The sequence below is a fragment of the Cinclus cinclus genome, chromosome 26, assembly GCF_963662255.1.
Source record: "Cinclus cinclus chromosome 26, bCinCin1.1, whole genome shotgun sequence".
NCBI lineage: Eukaryota > Metazoa > Chordata > Aves > Passeriformes > Cinclidae > Cinclus > Cinclus cinclus.
In genome coordinates, this window is record NC_085071.1 from 6,757,686 (window position 1) to 6,779,997 (window position 22,312).

The following is a 22,312-nucleotide window of genomic DNA, read 5'->3' on the forward strand; positions in this document are numbered from 1 at the left end:
AGGGGGATCTCAGGGTTGCTCTTTGTTGAAGAAGTTACTCCTTAACTTCTCTATCTTTCCACCCCCCAGCAGCCTGTGCTGGCCTGTGTGGTTCCTTGCAGGATGTTTTCTCCAGCCAAGCATGGAAATAGTGATTTTAAGTGGTGTTTGCACCTAAATTCCTCTGAAAGCAATGGATATTTTCAGAGCTGAGGTTCCCACTGGATGTGTCCTGTACTGCTGGAGTTATTGGCCTTTTGGGCTTGACTCAACAGGCAGGGCTCATCTATTTCTCCTTAAGCAAATAGAGGGTGAAGGATGCTGAAGCCAGTAAATCCAACTAATTAGCTGTATAAATTAAAGCTGGGGAGCAGGCACTGAGCTGCAGCCCGTGCCTGGTTCGTGGTTAGAGGCACCACAAATCTGCATTGCTGCCTGCCAGAACGCCTGGGGCTGAGCAGACATTTTTCTGCTAAATTGTAATCATTTTACATGGAAAATCGTCTCTTGTGTATCTGTTGGGAATGGGATTGGTGCTCCTAGGTGCAGTTAACAGGCTGTTCTGCTGGGTGGGCTTTGCAGCAGCAGGGCTTTGTCCTGCTGAAGCTTTGAGAAACATCACAGCCAGCATCCAGAAAGTCACCACTGGCACCAGAAAGGCAAGTGAGTTCTGTGCTCCCTAACAGGCCTTGAAGCTGGGCACCAGTATGGGTTAAATCCATGCACTATTAGGGGTCTGCCACTAAACTGTTTTTCCATTTATTAATTTCAGCACAAGCCACCTGGGAAATAGGCCCAAACTGCTGTTGTCATTTATTTGCTTCTTTATAGGTGAAGTGCAAAGAATGGCGAAGTCCTGCACAGGGCTGAAGATTTTCTCAATATTCAGGATTTTGCTGGGGTTTTAAGAACAGTAAAATTACTGATAAATTACAGAGCAAAATCTCTGGACTCCCCCCAAAGCAGTGACAATTAAACTGAGCAGAAGCTAATGGTGGGAGGAGGTTGCCAGCCAGTGATCACTTGCCCATGTCCTGCAGAATCACCTTTCCCCCAGCCATGGGTTTATGTTAAACTGGAAGTGGCTTGGCCTAAAAGCCATGAGAACAGGTGAACTGGGCCATGTCAGGAGGACTCCCCACATCCCTGCTCCTCCCTGTACACTGCCCTAGGGTTAAGAGTTTTGAGTTCCAGAATTCTTTTCCCCTGCAGCAGTTTTCCTTTTGCCTTCACAGAGCTCAATTCTGTTTGGAAGAAGCAACAGTATCCTGCTCCCATCCCTGAGCCCTGCCACGGGTGGGCTGAAAGGGAGCAAGGAAGGAAAATGGACTGAATTCAGTGAGTGCATCCTGAGGATATTGAGTTGCAGGATCATTTGTGTCAGAAGAATCACACAGCTTGATGGCACAGGGATTTCATTGTCCCTAAATCATCCCAGATATGGTAATACCATACCCAGGGACTAATATTGCTGACTATAATTCCTGAGAAATGGCACCTTCTCCTGCAGTTGGTGGAAATGAAATGGAGCTTGAGTTAAACTCACAATTTACAGAGTGAGCCCATCATTTGTAAGGGATGGGAAGGAGATGGCACAGGGGGAGCTGTGGTTGAATAAAGTTGATTGAGGCTAATAAAGATCTTTAGTAAGTTGGCTTTAGAAGATTTCTGATGTGCAAGACTGGGCTTTTTAAACACCCATTATTAAAATCTGTTTTGTCTTTTTTTTTCAGCATTTTAACCATCTCATTATGAAAGGAGCTAGAAAATCTATGGTGTAGCAGAAGAAACAGGAGTAGAACATTTCAGGGAAAACTTCCTAAATGTGAGACCTTTTAAAATGCATTAAAGCCTCCAAACAAGAACACTTCATTGCCTTAGGGACAAAAAACAGCCTGGAGAAAGTACATGGAGAAGGTAGAAGGAGCAGCCCAGTGTGACCCAGGAGTAAGTACCACAGTTCTCTGCATTTTGCTGGACACATAAACCCCCAAAGAAATTTCTACTTTTCCCCTTCTAAAGACATTTGATAATAGATCTAATTTTTTCTCACTCAGTTACCCCAGTGAGGTTACTTTTGGATTTTGAACAAATTTCCCTGCAGGCAGCAGTTCTCCCCTGCTCTCGAGCGTGTTGGTTGCACAGCAGAGGTGGGTGTATGTGGCAGTGTCCTCCTGGAGAGGAGTTACTATTAGATTACTATTAATCTGGTTCCTCTGGATTACTATTTTAGCATTACCCAGACAGATTTTGTTTGCTTTTATTCTGATGAAGTGGTATCTTGGTGCTTCTTGAGGGAATTCAGTCTCACCTCAGCACAAGAGCTGAACATTCCTGTATTAGGGGTTCTGCGTTTAGCCTGAGGACTGATTGTAAACTTGGGCAATTAAGTTAGCTTTTCTCATGAGTTCCTTCTTTCTGGAGATAATAGCAGAGGTTGTTCCTGTGCTGGGGGTGTTTGATGGATGGGTTTTGTTGGCCTGCAGCCTGGTTGGAGGTGCCCAGGTTTCCCTGCCGTACCATGATCCAGTTAACTTCTGCGCTGCCAAGCCCCACAGAGAAAAAAATCCCTTGATACTGAATTAATTGCTTTTGCAAAAAATATCCATCAGAGGTAAGCTGGATCTGAGAGGTACGTTGGCAGGGGAAGGTTGGATTTGGCAGCCTCGTGGTGCCTCCTTGCCACAGCCCGGGGGACGCAGGGATTTGTGCCGGGCTGTTTAGCTCATTAACACGCTGTCATTAACAGCCTGTTCCTTCCCTCGGCCACACGGTGGTACCAGGAAACACGGAATGGGGCTGGGAGGCCAACAAGTGGCAGGTAAGTTCCCAAAGCAGCTCGGCAAGCCTGGGGAGGCTGGAGCCCGGGTTGTCACAGTCTAATGAGCATTACTTGCTTCCCGTAGGCAGGAGCAGCGCTGCCCCAGCAACCTCCACCCTCTGCCACCTTCAGGCATCAGCGTTGGACAAACTCCACTCACTCGAGCAGTGTGAGCCCTCTCTGAGCCTCTCTTTCCAGTTTTTGTTATGACTTTGCTCAATTCCTCGTTGCTTTGCAGGCATAGCTGACATTGCAGAGGAATTTATCCATGTTATATCCAACCTTTGCACTTAAGCTTCCCATATTCTATTTTAAGAATCACCCGACCATTCCTTTTCCTCCTCAGGCCATTATTGCAGCTGCTGTGGCACATGTCCTGAAAGTCTGAGCCTAGAACTAGAGCTGCCACTCTCCATCTCATCTGTCCTCAGCTTGGGAAGGGATACTTTATCCTAAACCCAGATTTAAATAGGTAGCCTATAAGCCTGATCTCTTCTAGGCTTGTTGGCACAAACTACTTATATCACACTTGCTGAATCTTCAACCTGAGATCACAGAATGAGTGGTGATGTTCAAAGAAATAATACTTTAGTTATTGAAAAATTTCCTGTACTTTTTGTGTTATTTCATTTTGCTTTTATATTCCACTATTTGAGTATGTGCTTTTGTTCTGCAAGCCAGATCTAGGAAAATGAATTGTAACATCTGTGCTAATCTCCTTAGAAGTCTAACCAGAGTGATTTTTCTGATGCTACAAAACTCTGGGCTCACCTTGCCAGCCAGCAACTTTTACCTCATTGTATTGAAGACTCCTAGACTCCCTGTGACCTGTATTGTGCTGAAGCAGTGCCTCCAGTTGCTGGTTTTCCTTTACCTTTCCCATTCCCAGAAGCCTTAGTCGTCGGGTTATCTCCTCCTAACACATGCTTCCCATGTTTATCTTTTCCAAGGATGGTGTTGAAAGCTGGGAAGGAAGTGGCTGTTTCCCAGAACTGGTGAGATTGCAGGGAAAGCACTTGACACCCTCATGACACTTCCTTGAAATGGATGCAAAACGGAAAGATGAGCTCCTCGTAAGCCAAACTCATTCCTCTTATTCATTTCTCACTGCCTGCTTGGGGCAGGGATTTATGCATTTCTTGGGATTTATTGGATAAAGTGGGCAGAACACCCAGAATTATAGGGGGAAAAGCAGGAGGCAGAGTTCCAGTCCCAAGTGTAAATGCTGTGGCAGGAAGATGTAGCAAACGTTGCAACCAACTGTTTCAGGGACATCTGAGTTTGTTGAAAAACATGAACATTTTTTTCAGTCTCCATTGAACAGGCCCTGTCACCATGCTCTGGTAGTTGCAGATAACAAACCTGCAGTGATTGTTCTGTGATCAGGGAAATGAGCAGGCTAGGGTTCCACCCATTTGCAGTGAATTGTTGGGAGTTTGGTTTAGTGATTAACTCAGTGAACAGCTTCCATCAGCAAAGCAGGGATGAACCAGCCTTCAGCTTCTGGGTTATGTCTGGGGAGAAAAGACCAGGCTGGGCAGGGCTTGGATCAGCCTGGGACAAGTGGAAAGTGTGCCTGCCCATGTCAGGGGGTGGAATGGGATGAGCTTTAAGGTCACTCCCAACCCAAACCTGGGAATCTGTGAAATTCTGGGATTCTGTGAAAACCATTCCTGGTTTAGCCCAACCAGGGAATGCTGCTAAACCCTTCCCTCCTGCCCCTGGAAGAGGTGGAGCTGGCAGCCCCCGCTGCTGGCACTGACATGTTCTGGCCCCAGCTAGGTGATATATCCCATCCTGTGAGCCTGCCCTGCACACAGGAGCAAACAGATTGTTCGAGATAAACGTCCCCAATGTCAGCCCAAGGTCCTTGTCACATGCTCCCTGCCCGGGACTGGCTGTGAGCACTCCCAGCCCTGTGCTCCGAGCGCTGGGAAGTGCAAGCTTTGGGATTCAGATTCCTCGGAACCCATGTGTGAGCAGGTGGTGTTGCACGAGCAGAGGTGAGGACAGAGCTGTGTTTTCCTGGTGCTGCTGAGCAGCTCTCCCGTAGTTGCCCTGCTCCGCTGCCTTGTGTGATTCCCTGTGCAGTGCCGGGCTCTCCTCACCAGAGGGAATCGTTCCTCAGCACCACCTCTCCCACTCGAGGGTTCTGCAGGATTTTGGCATTCACAGCCCTCCCCATCTTGCACTGGGAGGAAAAATCATTTTCCCCCTGGCTGGGGCAGGACCATAAGGGGTAACTCACACTCTGTGTGGGCTGGTTTGCCTTGTTCTTGAGCTGCTTTGATTTCCACCCTAATCCTTTCACTTCACTGAGAAATTGATTTCTAAGACCATAGTGCTGATATTTAAACCCATCTGGTTTTGTCTGAATAGTGATGGTATTTAAAGCCATGCCTGTATCCTCCTTCTGTGACAGTTTCTGCTGGTGATCTTGTGGAAGGGACATTTATCTGGTGGCAATTAACTCCCATATTAACTTCCTACTGGCAAACAGCTGCCAAAAAAACCTGTTTTCCTTCTCTGTTAATCAATAGTCCTTTTCAACAAGTACCTGGTGTTGCAGAGAGTTAGCAGCTAATAGCACTATGATTCTTATCCTGTTTTAGGGACTGTAGCATATCTCAGAGTCCTTCTATCCAACAGAAGAGTTTTGAGTTAAATAATGTCACATCTGATGTCATTTATTATCCATTTCTGACACACTGACCCTTTTTCCATGCTATCTTGTGCTGGGCCACTGCCACAGGACATTTATCTCCAATATCACAGCAGAGGCTGCTTAGGTTGAGGGGGGCAATGATTCTGTACAGACTGTAAATAGAAAAATGGGATGGTCTGGCCAGCAATTTCTGACACCATGTTGGGAGGAAAGGGTGAAAGGAATTGTTGCCTGCCATGCAAGTCCCAGTGTTGCTGTCACTGAAGTCAGCAGCAAATCCAAACCACCTTCCAGGGGTGTAGCTGTGTAAACTGCTCACTGCATCTGGCCAAATCTTTCTTGGCATAAAATAACATCCTGTGAAGCTTTTATCTACCCGTTGGGAGACAAAATATGTGATTAATCAAGTTTTTACTTTGTAAATTGCTCTTACTCAGTGGCTGGGGCTACACAGCAGAGCAGAGGCAAGTGAGAGGGGACATCCTTGAATTCTGGGACATGAACTTGGGGACACATTTCTTTGTAAAAGATCTTTAATCCCCAGTGATAAACATCACCATCTGAGCAGCACTACCCCCACCCCTGCACTGTGACAGAGGAAAGGCACAGCCACAGCACTACAAGGATGTGGCTGCCATCACAAGGGTGCACACTAAGTTTAGAGGAAGAAAGATAAAAATAAGTTCTTGATTTTATTGCTAGAGATTATCTTTTCTGAGCAGTGTTGCTGTATGACAGCGAAATGAGAGCAGCACACAGGAATTAGGCAGGTGGATTTGGAGCCTGCTAATGGAAAACCCTTTGGGCTGAGCTTGGAGTGCCTGGAGAGGCACTGAGAAATGATTCTGCAAGAGGATTTTTCTAATGGAGGATCAGGTGTATCCTCCCTCAGCAGCAGAGGTGTGAGGGCTCCTGGTAAAGCTCCCAGAAATGCACCAAGCCTCTCCAAGACAGCCAGAAAAGGCCCAGCTGGACAGTCCTGATACTTGCTCATGAAGGAAAGAGCAATTTAATAGTAACCAAAGTACCAGCCTTGCATTTCTGACCCATTTTGTGTGTGCTATGACACATGCAATGCTGCAAAAATCAAAAAACCTCCCGAAGCCCAGAGTCTGTTTGTTTGGGGCTTTTTGGGATGCTGATGAGGGACAGATAGATTTTCTTTTTCCAGGGAATTGAGTTTCTGCCATCACTGAAGCTGTTGTGCCTTTTGTTCAGTTCCCAACAAGGAGCCCATTGAGCACTCTTTGGATTTATCTCCTACCTGTCCCTGAAGCCAACTGAGTCATACCTGTGCTCTGCACTGCCTGAAGCACTTAAAAAATACAGAAGCAATTGGTATTAGAAGAGACCTGTTTCTCCCTCCCTGAATGATAAAGGCACCTCTTTTCCCCATCTCTCCAAAAAACTCATGTTTGTGTTATGCCTTCCTACCTGAAACAATCAGTCATTAGGCTAAAATATTCCTGGCCAGGACAATTTCTCATATTTTGGAAGTTTATTTTTGTGGTTATATTGGGATGTGGCTTTTCAAGGCTGGATGTGTGCAGTGGCCTCTGTTTAGGAAGGGGACTGAGAAGTGAAATGCTGCCAGTCATTTATTGATCTGAAATCAGAAGTAAAGTTTGGGGTTCCCCCTCGGGAAAATCGATTGCTGTGGTGTTTGGGCGTCTCATCAGGATTTCTGAAATTCGTTTCCAATTCTAAGATGGTTTCTTTATTTCTTCTGTGGGATGATGGCATCCCAAGCTCTGGAATGGGGTAATTAGGAGCAGGTAACTGTGTGTGTCTCCTGTGCAGCAGGACCAGACTTGTTCAGGTGCAGGATGTCAGCTCGTGACCACAAACCCTGCAATGACATTTTCCTCTCCCTGGAACTGGAATTCTGTTGAAATGTGCTTTTGTTTTCCCCTCCCCTGTCTGGAGAAAGTGAGACCTGTGTGTTCTGGAAGCAGCACAAAACTAAGGGTATCTTTTTGTATCCACTTAAAAGCCCCATCATTTATTTACAAATTCTTAAACCTAAAAGAAGCATAAGCCCTGACTGTACTTAGTGCTGTGTTTACTCAGGTTTCTGCCTCCTGGGGGACAGTGCAAACAGCCCTGGCAGCTTCACTTCTGTTTACAGTTTCTGATAGTTTTCTCTTTCATGTTTTCACTCCCTCACATAGCCCCACACTGAAAAAAGCTACAAACATAGCCGTGTGCTCATTAAAAACAAAATCTGATGGATAACTTGCTCTAAGTAACTTCCCACTTGGGCTGCAAACCTGTTCTAAAAATCAAATTTAAAAAAAGAAAAGGTGAGGAAATGCTTGTATTTTACACGGAGTTTTGAAAAGGCCTTTTTCAGGTAGAAAAAAGAATCTTTTACAAAGGAAATTCTTCTGTGTGAGGGTGTGCAGGCCCTGGCACAGGGTGCCCACAGAAGCTGTGGCTGCTCCATCCCTCGCAGTGTTCAAGGCCAGGTTGGATGGGGCTTGGAGCACGCTGGGAGATAGTGGAAGCTGCCCCAAAACTGGATGGGCTTTAGGATCCCTTTGAACCCAAAAAATCCTGTGATTCCAGGTGGAGTTTGAGCCATGACCTCTGGATGTTTGGTCAGTGGAGCCTGCAGAGCTGTGCTGGGGCATGTGTGTGAGCACAGCACGTGCACATCCCAAATCCTCAGCACTTCCTCGAATCCAAAAGGATGGAGGGGCCGTGAAACATCTCCGATCTCCCAGGAAATCGCCGGAGGTTAGGACAGAACCACTCGGAATTGGGCAAAGCATTATCGGCCCCGCATAGCTCAAATACCAAAACCCCGAGTCACCTCCCACTCTCCCCTCGGATGCTGTGAGATGTGTGGGTTTGGAACAGATGTTTTTTTTCTCCTTCTGCTCGGGTGTCAAGGGTTGTGTCCTGCTCAGGAGCCAGGCCGGCACTGGTTTCTTTGCATCCAGGAAAGGGAAGGTAACTGATACAGGAGACGGGCAGCGATTGTAGCCATGACAACCGGCTGATACGGCCTCGCTGCCTCCCAGCTCCTTCCTTCCCCAGCGCCTTCCCAGGCCACATCCCGGCTCACACGGCTCCTTCGGCTGCAGTTCGGTATTCCTGAGAGAAAGGTGCAGAATCCACAAATTAAGCACATTTCCTGGAGCCAGCAGCTCAGTTAATTCTGCAGCAGAAATGCCTGGCTTGAGCTGCGTGTGCTTCACCGAGGAGCTTCGGGAGATTGGGAGGCAGGCACGGGGTGGTTTTACAGAAACACCACGCGGGAGCAGGGTGGGCTTGGCAGAACTCGGAGTCTGCGGAGACAGCAGGTAAAATGCACTTTATTCTGCCAAAAAAAAAAAAAATAATGTGCTGGACACGTTCAGAAATGCATCTGAGCTGAGCAAGGGAATGTGGTGCTCAACTGTGCAGGAAATGTCAGCAGAGGTTGGAGGTGTTTGCTGCGAGCATGAGGCTCAGACTGCTTAGTCCCTGGCCAGGGAGCAGGAACAGCCTGGGCTGTGCTTCCCCAAGGGCTCTGCACATCCCTCACACATCCCTCTGCCCACTGTGCTGCAATTCCTGCATTCCAGCCACTGCCTGGACCTGCCTCGGGAAACCCTGGCATTTGAGGCAGCTGCAATCACACCCAGAGTGGAGGAACAGAGAGAAATCTGTCAGAAAAGCAAAAAGCTCTTAAAGGCAGCCAGATTTTGTCATTTCCAGCCACCCTGCTTTATAACTTCAATATGGTTTGTACCACGCTAAGGAAAAAATGTTCCTGGGATCAAAACAAGGTGATCCATCATCTCTTCCTCCATAGTGGCAAAACAAAGCAGAAGAGGCAAAGAAATGAGATGGTGAATGGAGAGCTGGGGATTAGAAGACAGGATGTGGAGTTCAGGTTCTGCCCTGACACTGAAAACCTGACTCAGTTTCCCCGTGAGGACAACAACGAGCTCTGGACCTGATTGGTCAATATTAAAAGTACAAAGAGGTTTGCTGCAAGCTCTAATTAATTGACTGTCTTAGCAAATTAGACAAGTCTGTAAATTGTAGAGGATACTTGGGACTCAGCCTCTCAAGGTCTTGTGTCTGGGAGCTTTTTTTTGCATTTCTTTGTGTGTGTAAAAGCAGCATCGCACGAAGCAGGCAGGGGATGAGATGCCCATGGATTCAGACAAAAAGAAAGGATGCAGAGAGCACTGGGTTACTGTGTGGTCATGGGGAGAATCACTTGGCCAGCTTTTGGAACAGCGAGGCAAAATTGGATCTGGTAGTGATGATACAGACCAGTCTCCATCTGCTCTGGAAATGCTTTGGGGGTGTCCTGGTGTAGGCTGGGACAGAGTTAATTTTCTTCTTAACTGGCTTAACAAATACTGTCAGCCTCTCTGCAAAGGAAAAAAATGTTATACACAGCCAGCTGCAGAGGCAAAAATATCTACAACTGTATTTGAGGAGGATTTGATGGTTTTAAAACCAAACTAAACCCGCAGTATTTTGAATTTTCAGTGAATGCAGCACTGACAAAGGATCCAGCTGATCCTGAGTCTCTGTTTACCACAGCAGCAGCTCTTCCCAGCCTGCAACTGTCTCAGAAAAATGCCAGGCTATATGTTTTAATCACTGTATTTAGCCATGACAGCCACCCAAACAGCAGATTTTGCTTTTTGCACCCTGCTTCCAGGATCAAGGATGCTTTTTATAGCTGTTCTTTGACTGGAAATAAATCCTGGGGGACACCACTACCTCATTTCTCTTACCCTGACGTCCTGCCCTGAACTTAGCAGCAATCTCCTGTGGCATATTTCACCTTCTGTTAATCCAGGTAGGATCCAGCACTACCTGGTGCAGGAAGGGAGGGAATGTCAGCCTGAGAACACCTTCCATCAATATGGAGATGGCCTCTGCTTCTCCTGGAATCCTGGAGCTGGTGATGAAGAGGCTGCAGCGTGGCACCCCAGCATCATTGTGGTGGCACCACAACCTTTTTTGGGGTGTTATAATTTTGAGATAATGTAAAGCTACCTCAGCAAAATCCTCTCCTTTAACAAAAGTAGCTGCAGAAATGCAGATAATAATCACACACAAGCCATTTGTGGTCTCCCCAAAGTCTTTAATTTGCTGTTTTGCTAAAAGGATTGGACAAGATAATCTGGCAGTTTTATTTAGGTGAAGCTTCATGATTTCTGCCTTTGTCAAGTCCCAGGGCAGTCTGTCTCTCTATTATGAAATATTATGGACTTCCTGCATCCCAATAGACCTGCCAGGATGGAAGAAGCAGCATTTCTGTCTCCATGCTCTCCATAGACCTTGTTCTGGAAGGAACCCAGAACTGGGGTTTGCCCAGGAAACTCTCACTGGAGCCTTAAAGAAGAACATTTTCTACTGTAACTTTTCAACACTTCAGAAGTTATTTATTTGTAAGTTTAAAAGTCATCAGTTGGAATAACCGTTATGATTTGAGAATCAGAAATTTCCCTGGAGTTCATAATCATCCTGAGATTCCCCCCTCAGCTGCTCCAGGTTCCTGCTCCATGCCAAATCCCGTCGCACTTCCATGGATAACCCTCAAGAAGTGCCTCATTCTCCTTCTCAAAAGGAAGCAGGGAGCACTCACTGTGCATTCCTTCAGAGCAGAGGGAAAGGAGGGAGATGGGTCCGGAAAAGCAAGGAAGGAGGTAAATGATGGTGGTACTGACATCACTGTGTTACTGCTGCCAGGCAAAGCAGGTTGCAGCAGCTGGAGGCTGGAGCCTGGCACACCACGTTCCAGGCAAGGAGGGGATCTCAGGGGTGCCTTTGGAGCTGCATGAATAACCCTCCACAAGATCTGCTCCAACTTGTTCCAGCAGCAAGTGCCATGAGTTTAATTGGCTCTAGCACGACCACAAGCAGTAGCAGCCGGGTGGATTTGTGTTCTTTAATGCCCTCACCTGGGGCTCCTGCTGGATTTGTGTTCTTTAATGCCCTCACCTGGGGCTCCGGGCACAGCAACAGCACCTCCCAGCTCAAACAGCCCCCCCCCCCCGGGGGCATTTTCTACACTCAACTCCCCCATGTGCAGAAAAGATGACAGCTCTACCCTAAATCACAAGCAGGTCCTGCTGATGACTCACAGAGCAGCTTCACGTGCTGTGGAGATTAATTGGAATTTTTCAAAGTACTGAGCTCTGTCCCAGTTTGGCTTTTTCAGAATTTGCTGTGCACTTGGAACAGGTAAAGAGCCCAGGGCTGTAACCTGGGACACCTGCCCTCAGAATGCTCAGCCCCAGCTCTGTAGGCTGCCACTCAGGCTCCTTAAATATTTCCAGCCACACCTTGATGAAGTCAACCCTTAGTGATGCATCTTTTAAAAAGATTTCCTTTCATTTTTTTTTTTAACAAGTAGTTTTATAATGAAACATGAAAACGTGGTGCACTGGGGTTTGGAAATATGTGACTAGAAGAAAACTTTTTCCTATTTGAGAACCTGACAGGTGAGAATAGCCAGGAATTCTGAACACCCTCTTTTTAAGGTGGATGTGTTCTTTATCCCTGTTTTTAGGGAATTCCAAGGGCCCTGCAGGAGGCTGATGAGCAGTGATTCATGGCACATCTCAAACCTGGAACCCGGATTTCCTGGAGCAGTTTCCTGAGCCGTGTCACCACGTTTGTCCTCACCTCTCCTGGTGCAACCATGCAGATTGTGCACACAGGGAAACAGCAGGACACTCCCAGAGGAAAACTCTTTCCAAGGCACAGAAGAGCAGAACACAGCATCATGTATTTGTGAGTAACTTCCAGGTGTTCATGGTGCTTGAGGATTTTGCACAGCCACAGAGGTTTGAGTTGGAAGAGATTTTTATCTTGTCCTGCCATGGGCAGGGATATCTGCCACTGGCTCAGCCACAGGTATCCCTGGCAGAGGCTCCCAAGCCTCCCACAACAGGTATTTCGTGGTGCATCCAGGCATCATTTCCCAAGGTTTCAGCCTTCCAGTGAAAATCATCTGGATTTTCATCATCTGTCCCAGCCGTGGTGTGGCCACAGGCCCAGAGCTGTGCCTGTTCCCTGTGCTGGCAGTGCTGAGGCCCCTCAAATTGTGGGGTCAGAGACATTTAGGGACTGGGGGTGTCCAGGGAAGGGAACAGAGCTGGGAAAGGGGCTGAGCCTGAAGATAAAGGAGGCTCAGGGGGGACCTTGTGGATCTGCACAACTCCCTGACAGGAGGGGACAGCCGGGGGGGGGTTCCAGGGAACAGGGACAGGAGGGGAGGGAACGGCCTCAGGCTGCCTCGGGCGAGGCTTAGGTTGGATATTGGGAAATACATCTTCACCAAAAGGACGGTCAGGCACTGAAACACGCTGCCCAGGTTGAGTCACCATCCCTCGAGGGATTTAAAAGCCGTGCGGATGTGGCACTTGGCGACACGAGTTGGGGGGGGGGACAGCAGGGGGAAAGCTTCCCGGGAGAAGGTTTTCCAAGATTCCGCGATTTCCCGCACGCCGGGCTGGCTGTGCCGGATGCTCCGGGCGGAGGATCCCCGCAGCCCCTCCCCGGTGCCGCCCCGGCCCCGCCCCGGCCCGGCCCGGAGCCGGTGGGTGCCCAGCCCGGCGGCGCTCGGAGCCAGCCCGGCGCGGGCACCCGCCGGCAGCGATGCCGCTCGCCCAGCTGGCCCAGCCCTGGCCCGACATGGAGCTGGTGCATCTGGACACGGAGGTGAGCGGGCACGGCCGGGGGTGGGCGGGGGGCTCAGCCGAACAAAGGAGAGAGCCCGGCCGGACCCCGCGGAGCGGCGGCCGCGGTGCCGCCCGGCCCGAGCCGCTCCCCTGCGCTGCTGGGGCCGCTCCGGCACCGCTCCGGGGCGCGGTGTGTGCGCCCGGGGCTGTGGTCGGAGCACCGGGGGCTGCCGGGCTCGCTGTGATCGTTCGGGCAGTGCGGGCAGCGCTCCCAAATCTCCCTGGCACAAAGGAAAGTGGACCCGGCTGAAGGCCCAAGGAATAAATATCTCAGTTTTGGGGATTTTCTCCCTCACCCTCCCAGCGCTGTCCTCTCGCGCAGGCCTGCGCTGCCAACTCCGATCACGCTCGTGTGTCACTTTGCTGGACGTCTGCTCTTCCCTCCCGCTTGGCTTTTTTTCCTCCTCTCATTAAGACCACCGGGCCAGATGTGCAGGATGGAGCTCATCCCCTGTGCACATCTGCAGGCTGGCCATTTCCGAAGGGAGGGACAGTTTGCAGCAGTTGTCACCCAGGGCAGGGCAGCCGGCTGAGGCACTGTGCTCTGGCACTCCTCGGTTAAACATCACCTCACTCGAACTGAACCAGCAGCTCTCCTGGAGAAACCAGGGGGAGCTGGGGGTTTTGTCTCAGGTGTTTCACAGAGCTTGGTGTTTTCCTGTCGTTACTGTTATTTGATGGTGTCACACTCCGTTATCATCCCTGGGGATGTCTCCGTGGTTAATTGGTCAGATTTGCTCATTCCTGTTTAAAATTGCCTCTTTAGAGGTCTGTGGTCTGAGCAGAGGCAGCGTTTCACCCTCTGTAGGGACAGCAGGGAGGCACTGGCCATTCAAGGTGGGGTTTCCTGATTTTCATCAGCCAGGTATGGCACAGCTTCTCCTGGAGTCCCCCGGGAAGTGGGAGGCTCTACCTGGGCCGAACACCTGGCACGGAGGTGCGGTGGGTGAGGAGTCTCTGCTCTGGAAAATCGCTGGAGCCATGAGGAGGAGTCTGTGCTCCAGGCTGGGAGAGGAGAGAAATCCTGCAGCAATTCCCAAATCGTGTCATGTGCCCAGAGCCAGGCCGTAGGTTATTGCTGGGAGACACGGCTTTGTGTTTGTGGTTCCTCCCTTCCTAAGAAGGGAGATGCCTGAAAAGCCAGAAAACGCCACTCGTGATGGGAGGAAGCCAGTGCCGGTGCCCAGGGCAGTGGAAGCCGCGGGCGAGGCTCGTTCCGTGCCTAATCCCGGCTGTCCCAGGTGCCGGGCGGGCGCTGTGTCAGCGCCACGGGATCGCTTCCGAGCGGAAATGGCCGGGGACTGCTTTCCTCATGGCGCTAGGAACGGGTGTGTTAATCACGATCTGAAACTGCAGGGAGCCTCTGGCTCTCCTTTTCTCTCCCCCCCCCCCCCCCCCCCCCGTCTCACCTTGGTCAGGTCGGGGTCAGGCACCACGTGCAGGTGGGATTTCAGCAGATCAGGTTTTTTTGTGTCTCAGGATCTCGAGTGCGACTTAGCAATGCACCTTCCTTTGGTTTAAATTAATTACAGCGAGGAAAGGAATACAGGTGTTCTTCACCTCTACACCTGGGTCAGCCGTTAGAGAGTTCCCCGAGGTCCAGCAGCGGGAAAGGGGCTTGGGAGGAGTTTTGCACTTTGAGGCTGAAATCGCCAAGGGCAGGGGCCCGAGGGGGAAATTTTCAGCACTCCTGGGAGAGGTGGCACCACTGAGAAAGCAAGGAGACGTTTCTGGAACACCGGTTACGTAAATTGCCCTGGGATCGCTGCCATCCAGGTTGGAAACCGGCTTCCTCCGACCTTTGCTTTCTGAGTCATGGAGCAGAGGTGCTGTCACCACGCTGGTGGAGGCATCAGTCCTATTGTTGAGGGATTTGGGGTTTTTCCACTGTGTCCCTGGCACAGGGTGCCCAGAGCAGCTGTCCCTGGATCCCTGGCAGTGCCCAAGGCCAGGCTGCGTGGGGCTTGGAGCAGCCATGGACAGTGGAAGGTGTCCTTGCCCATGGCAGGGGGAATGAGATGGGCTTTGAGGTCCTTTCCATTCCAGAGCGTCCTGTGTTTCTTCGATTCCATGACTTCATCCCCATAGTGATGGATCCGTCATCGGGGCTCCACTTTGCTTCGAATTCTTCTTTCCTTACACAAACCTACAACAATGCAGCTGACGTGGGATTATGCCAAACTCCAGCACTCCAAGCTAATTATTTTTGCCCATATATATGTATCACCCTTTATTGAGCAGGAGCTACTCATGAATAACTCTTTTCTCAAGCATGGTAGCTTGAGCTGTGAGAACTACAATTGAGAGACAAGGGAGACAGCTGAGTGGCTGTCATCTCTGATATGCCTTGTGCAGAGACTCCTCTGTTTGGGCTACCAGAGTTCCTTTGGAGATCTCTATTTTTGTATTTTCCTTTCTCTGAACTGCAATAGGCAAGATCCATAAATTCCACTTAGTGGCAATAATTTAAACATCCTTTGTTCTTATGTCAAGCTGGAGGAACTCTGGTTTCTTCCCCTGCTCCTTCCTTGAATGTTTCATGGGTGAAAGAGCATCTCTGGGTTCCTGGTACTTGTGGGGTGTTCTGGGGCACCTCAAAACGTGAGGCTGCAGGAACAGCAGCAGGCAGAGCTGTTGATAACCTGGGATGCCTTGAGCTGGTGGTGTAACCACAGAGCAGCACTGGGCACTGTCCCCACAGTCCTGCCAGGATGTGCCTCGTCCTGGTTTCACATCAGAGTACACTGGCCTGGTCTGGCAATCTCTCCCTGTGCTGAGGATTATGTGGAATTAAAAGGATTTAAAGTGCAAGATGTCCTAAGATAAATATCTGCCAAGTTCAGCCAGGCTGGTGGTTGCGTAACGGAGCACACTTGTTTTCCAGGATGCTTTTCTGTGTGCTATTAAGGAAGGTCACCCAGCAGGTGCTCAGTAGGGTTTTGTGTCCCCTCTGGGGCAGTTGGAGGGGTCAGTGGCCCAGAGGTGCCCTGGCTGCTGGGCTGCTGCTCCACGTGCCACCAGATCAGCCCTGTAATCCCCTTTTCCGCTCAGCCTGGGGCAGGGCAGCTGCAAGGACAGGCTGCGGGCTCCCGGGGAGGCTCCTGTGGCTGCCTCATCAGTAGCCCAAGCCCTGCTCTGACACAGCCCTGGTGAGCTCTTCACTGCCCTGGGCACCCCAGGGAGGAGCTGTGCCTCTCTCCTGCAGCAGACGTTGCCTGGTTGCTGCAGGAGGGAGATCTTGGGAGTTCTTTGGGAGTAGGACGTTTGGGAGGCTCCTCTGCAGCCCCAGGGTGCTGTGAGAGGGCAGCTGCACCTGCTCCCCTGCTTGTGTGGTGTGCAGGGCAGAAACAAAGCCTTTTAAAGAGGCAAGTGTCAACCCAAGAAACCCACAAACTATTTCAGCCCTGCTCATGACGTGATGAAGGGCCATATTTTAATCTCGGGAGGTGATGAGTCTGGAGCTGTGTTTCCATCTGGAACATTTACAAATGGCCCTCCAATTCCATATCGGGGAATAAGGACTGGTTTTGCTCTGGAGTGGAAGGAGAGCACTTGGCTCTAAACACTGCAACTCTCTGCTCACACATCTGACTTCTGTCAGCCTGAGAAAGCAACCATTTCATCAGGAGCTTCATCCCTTTAAGACCAGGGACCTGCATGCCCAGAAAACCTCCCTGGCACGGACACTGCTCTCTTCCTTTGCCCATCCCTTCCATCCCAGGTGGGATGGGTTTCTGTCAGCAGCAGAAGGACAAGTTCTCCTCGGAGCAGGGAGCTGATAAAACTCAGCCCTCGGAAGTCTGGTGGCTCTGGAGGTATCACCTGGTGTCTCCCAGCTCACCCTTGAAGCTGAGGGGTTGGATACCCCCTATATCCACTCTCCTGGCACGTGCCTTGTGGATCTGTTCTCCAGACCAAGAGCCAGGCACTGCTTCCCTCTGTCCAACACAGAAATTCTGCTTCTTAAGCTGTTTGAGAGAAAACCAGCCCTCCCTGAGCTGTGGTTTGGATTTGCAGCCAGTTATGAGCTGTGCATGGGTGACAATAAACATCAGCCTGCTTCCAAGTGTGGTTATCTCCAGTGCTGTGTCTCCCCCTGCGTTGTGGGGGCTGTTCATAAACACAAATTCTTACTTCACTGCTCAGCTATTCTCCGTGCTAATGGCACCGAGGGCTCTGTGTAAACAGCAGGGCAGCATTCCTCTGGGAGAGCTCCGTGTTTCCAGTCCTTGGCTGAAACTGCTTTGGAACCTAAAGTGGAGTTGGGACTAAGGTGAGTGTGGAGCTCAAATCGGGTCCGTGGAGATGTAAACACTGCAGTATAGTAGAGACCTGAGGAAGAAGTCAGGTTGATCATACCAATGGATCCTTGCTGCTCCAGGGAAGGGGTTGCCTTCGTTTGTGTCAGTTCCTGAAAGGCTCTAGAGCCCATTTCCACCGAAGATGGAGGCTTGAATCCACTGGCATTGCAACTCTTCACTTGGCTCACAACTTCTGAAAAGGAAGGAATAAAACTGCCCGTGTTCTTTCAGAGGAGGAGGGGAATGCCATCATTTTTGGGGCCCAGATCTGCAGTGCAAACGGATGTCAAAGCAAAGTCTTCTTGCCCTTGTTTTTCTCCACAGTCTGCAGAAAACCTCCTGTACGTGCTTATCCTGCTCTGAGTATCTGTGTCTCAATGAAATCCCACCCAGTTTTGCTCCCCAGGCGGTGCCGGTGCCGTGCTGAACCTGATCCCTGCTGGGTTCGGTGCCCAGGGTGACCTGGTGCTGGTTCTGCTGTGACTCTGTGCGAGCTGGACCTGGAGCCAGGCGGGTGGGGCAAATTTCCTGCAGCTATCAGCTGCGATAGGGTAATAAATAACTGATAAACGCTCCAATTAAAGCTGATGTTAAAGCACAATGGTTGTTAACTCTTCCAGCTGCTGCAGTCACAGAGTGGTGCCCGGGGGACACCCTGGAACAAGCACCCCAGGGATCCTCCGAGCAATATTGGGTGGATAAGGAGCCCCAATTTCATCTGGGGGAAGTGTGGAGAGACTCTCAGAGCAAGAGGTTTTCTTTTAAACGAGTTACAAGACACGAGTCTGGTTTATGGGGAAATGTTCAACCACCTTGTACCATGCCCAAAGTGCCACCCTGCCCTGTTTGTCCCATGGGAGGGGCTCCCAAAGCCCCCAGCTTTTGTGAGGAACAATCCCATGCCTAGCATGTGCTGACAGCAGGTTCTCTTCCTTTGCAGAACGGGCAGGCAGCTCCAGAAGAAGGTGGGAATCCTCCATCCAAGGTAAAAACACCCCGGGGTTAGGGCTGCAAGTCCCTGTGAGCGTGGAGGGTGTGAGCTGGCTCAGCAGCGGGATGGGGGTGGTTATTTTTAAACCCTGGAAATGTGCAGGAGCGCACACGTGGGAGTGCAAGGCACTGGAGATGGGGAAGAGGAAAGATAAACCCCTGTCTTCCTGTCCCTTTGGTCATCCAAAGATGCCTGGAAGGTTTTCCAGAGGGCTGCCTAGGAGTGGAGGCTGTAGCCGAGGGTGAGAAGCCCTGGGGTTTTTCGGTGCTGTGTTTATGCCTTTCTCTGTGCTGTGGTCTTGCCAGCTGGGATGAGAAGTACAGGAGTATTTGATGGTTTTGGCACAGCTGCCCTTGCCTTGTCTGGTATCTGTTTATCCTCTTGCCTTGGTGGGGCTGGGAGCAGCTCCACTTCTGCCAAGTCTCCCTCTGCATCCCCGTGAGCATCAGCTGTGAATGACAGAACTCAGCTGCTGTGTCCCGTGTTTTGGGCAGGGATCTGAACCTGCTGGTCCTTCTCGAGACCCCTAAAGCTCACCCTACCCCACACATGAGCAGCGCAGTGTGGAAAGCCTTGATTTGTCTGCTGGGAGCCCTCCCCAGGTACAGGAGCAGCACACTGCAGTTCCTGTGCCATTTCCTCTTTGTGCCCATTCCTCTGTCCTGCAGAGCAGGAGAGCCATGTCACTACCGTGAAATCATAATCCCCTCAGGATTTCCTTTTCTGATCCAGCCGTGCTCTGACCGTGGAGAATGACACACAACACATTGGATTTGCCCTGGGCAGCTTTCCTGAGGGCTCTCCTGAGCTCTGCACCCTCAGCGAGGGCCCTGGGGCTGCTTCTCTCTCAGAATCATCGGCCCTGCCCAAGGCTCTGGGGGCTGGTTGGGTTGTTTTTCCAGATGGTTACACTGTATTTTTAGTAAAAGACATTTCAACCTAAACCCCAGTTGTCTACATTTCAGACAGGATTTTTTTTTTTTTTTTTTTTTTTTTTTTTTTTTTTTTTTTTTTTTTTTTTTTTTTTTTTTTTTTTTTTGCCGGGGACGTTTGTGGATTTCTAGCTATGCCAGTGCATCTCTCCTACCTGTTCTGCCAGCCCTGGAGCTGGCCTGGCACTTCTTCAGTGGCTTGCAAAGAAATCTTTGGGTCAGATGAATTCAGGCCACTGAAACCTGCACTTCCTTCCCCTGAGAAAAGTGGGTTTACAACTCTCCACTGTGCCTGCATCTCTGGCATGGGGAGAAAAGGAATCTGTGTCTTCTGGTTGGATTCCAGCTGGGTTTCTACGGTTTGAGACTTTGCCTCTTTCATCTTCAAACACTTGCCTAAACTGTCCTTCCCTAAATGCTGCTGATGGATGTTGCTTTAAAAATAATTTAGGATGTTTTCCTCTTTGAAGGACAACACTGAGACAAACCCTGGCTGATTGCACCTGTAGGTGCCATTTCACAGAAAGATCACGAGACAGAAGCCAAAAAGCACTTGAGGTTCCCTTTGGTGCTCTGTGGGACATGGGCATGCAGCCAGAGCTGGAGCAGAGCAGTGGGCAAGTTCACCAACATCCCAGAGCAGGGACACCACAAGAGCCCTGTGCTGCTGCAGGTGTCCTGCTTTCCACTTTTCTGAGGCCCCATGGCCAAAATGCCTGTGAGCAGTGTCTGACAATCCCATTTTGGGTAACTTTTGAGCACCCAGAGCTCTGCTGCACGCTCCTGAAATAACCTCAGTGGCGTTTTCCAAGTTTGTTCAAGGTATGTTTGCTACCAGCACAAATGAAATCCCTCCTGTAAACACATACCTTCAACTTGAGGGCAAGCTCTGCCCTGAGATGCTGCAGATGGGGGAACAGGCAGCACCCAGAATATATAGTTTCAGTTTTTCCTGTGGCGAGACAGCAGCAGCTCCTGGCTCTGCTCTTCCTCCAGCAGGAGAAGCAAGTGGCAGTCACCATCCCAGGTGACTCTTGTCACGCTGAAGGTTGTTCAGGCTCCCTCCCACCCCCTTCTGTGCTGTGTGTGGAGAGCTGCAAGGGGAAGAGGCACCTTTTTTCCAGGTTTGTGCTATCCTTTTGCAGCTCATTCTGTGAACTCTGCTAAAAATAACCTGAAGCTGCGACAGCGGTGATTACTCAACGCCCACGCTCAGCCCTGTCCCTCCTCACCCTGCCAGCAGGATGCTGCCAAAGTACAATCCTCGTGTGCCTGGGCCATCACCAAAGACTCTGAAAAGGAGGAAATCCAAGAGTTCCTCAAAAGAGTGGGGAAGTTCTCAGTTGGTGCTGTGGGACTGATGGATGCGATGCCTCCATCGCCACGTGGTCACTGCAGAGGCAGCAAGGGGATGGTTTGGGCCAGGCTGGCCCTGCTCTGGGACTTTCTTGCTGCTTTTGTAGCTCCAGTTCAGCTTCTAACCAAGGACAGCTGGTGCATCACAACCTCTTGTGTTCTGTGCCTCTCAAGAGCAGTTGTGGTACACAAGTCCCTGCAGGCCCCGTTCCTTGGGGTGTTTACCTTGGGAATGTCTGCAAGATCCTTGTGCTGCTTAGGGCTGGGGAAGAGTCAGTGCTCACAGTGGATGGGATGAGGCTGTGTTTTGAATTTGCACTGAAAACAGGGTTAATCACGCCACATCCCTAACACCAGGCTGCTGGTCCAATGAAGGATTGGTACAAGGATGGATTTTTTTTCCTCATCCTCTTTGGTGGTGGTGGTTAAAAGCCTCTGTGGGTACAGATCCCTGTTCTCTCCTGTGTTCTCCAAATTTTAATTGCCAGGTTGGGTGAAACTGGTCCTTGTTCAGCTAGGGAACAGCAACTGAATTCAGTGGGAAAATGGAAGCTCTCATAATTGGGGTTTTTCAGCCTGCTCTGCAGCCAGCTTGGCTGAGGGGTGAGCCTGTGCTCCCTGAAGGTGCCAAGCATGAGGAATTATACATGGAAGTACAACACCCAATTAGTGAAATCACTTCATCATGAAAAGCAGAGGAGTGGAATTGCAGTGCTGAGTGTGCCCACACTCTCTCTGGGGAACGGGCTGAGGGTGCTGATCAGCTTGTTCTGGGGTGATAATCACAGAGCACGGGGAGAACTGGGGAGGGGAAGAACTGAGCTCTCCCAGCTCTGCACCGTAAAAGGGACCTTTGAGACTGGAGCAGGAGGTGCTCCAGGCTGAGCCTGGCTGGGGCAGTGCAGGAGAGGGACAGATGAGGCTTTTCCCCACATCTGTGCAGCTCCTGTTGGTTTATCCTTGACCAGGTAAAGCTTGCACACAGGTCCTTCCCTGCAAGGGCATGAAGGAATCCAGGGCAGGGACACCTTCCCCTATCCCAGCTTGCTCCAAGCCCCGTCCAGCCTGGCCTCACCAGGGTCCAGGTGAGGGAGGACTCCTGGGCCAGCACTGCCCTTGAGCTCCAGGCTGAGAGCAGGACAGGACCCAAACCCTGGTCAGTGCTGGACACTACTGATCACAGCCTCTTAACGTGAAGGATTTCAAAACAAACAAGCGAGTGCTCTGCTCTGTGTGTGTTTGCACAGCTGCTGCTGGCTCCTCCAGGACCTGCAAAGCCGTGGGGCTGTGGGAAGAGGCAGGTGCCTCAGCAAATCCCACTGCCCCTCCTGTGGCTCCCAGCCTGCAGTGTTCTGGCCAGACATCTCCAGTGTGCTGTGGTGCTCCTGGAAATTTCCCTGATGCTTCAGGGACTGGGCAGCAGCTGTGGCCACTTTAACATTTGGCTTTTCCAGCCTGTCACTGGTAAAGCTCCGAGTTCAGACTGGCTGCTCTGCCTTGTCAGCTGAAGGAATCAAGTGGGTTTGCTGCTCCAGCAGTGCCTGACAGCTGCCTGGCCTGTTCC

At 50.5% G+C, this 22,312-nt stretch overlaps 1 protein-coding gene across 1 annotated transcript in view; it reads left to right on the forward strand.

The window, feature by feature from the left end:
* Positions 1 to 13,085: 13,085 nt before the first annotated feature.
* Positions 13,086 to 22,312, forward strand: part of RPS6KA1 (ribosomal protein S6 kinase A1) — a 30,527-nt gene continuing 21,300 nt past the window's right edge. Inside the window, exons 1-2 of the mRNA XM_062508982.1 lie at positions 13,086 to 13,148; positions 18,410 to 18,454. Coding sequence (XP_062364966.1) covers positions 13,086 to 13,148; positions 18,410 to 18,454 — 108 coding nt within the window. The remainder of the gene's footprint in view (positions 13,149 to 18,409; positions 18,455 to 22,312) is intronic.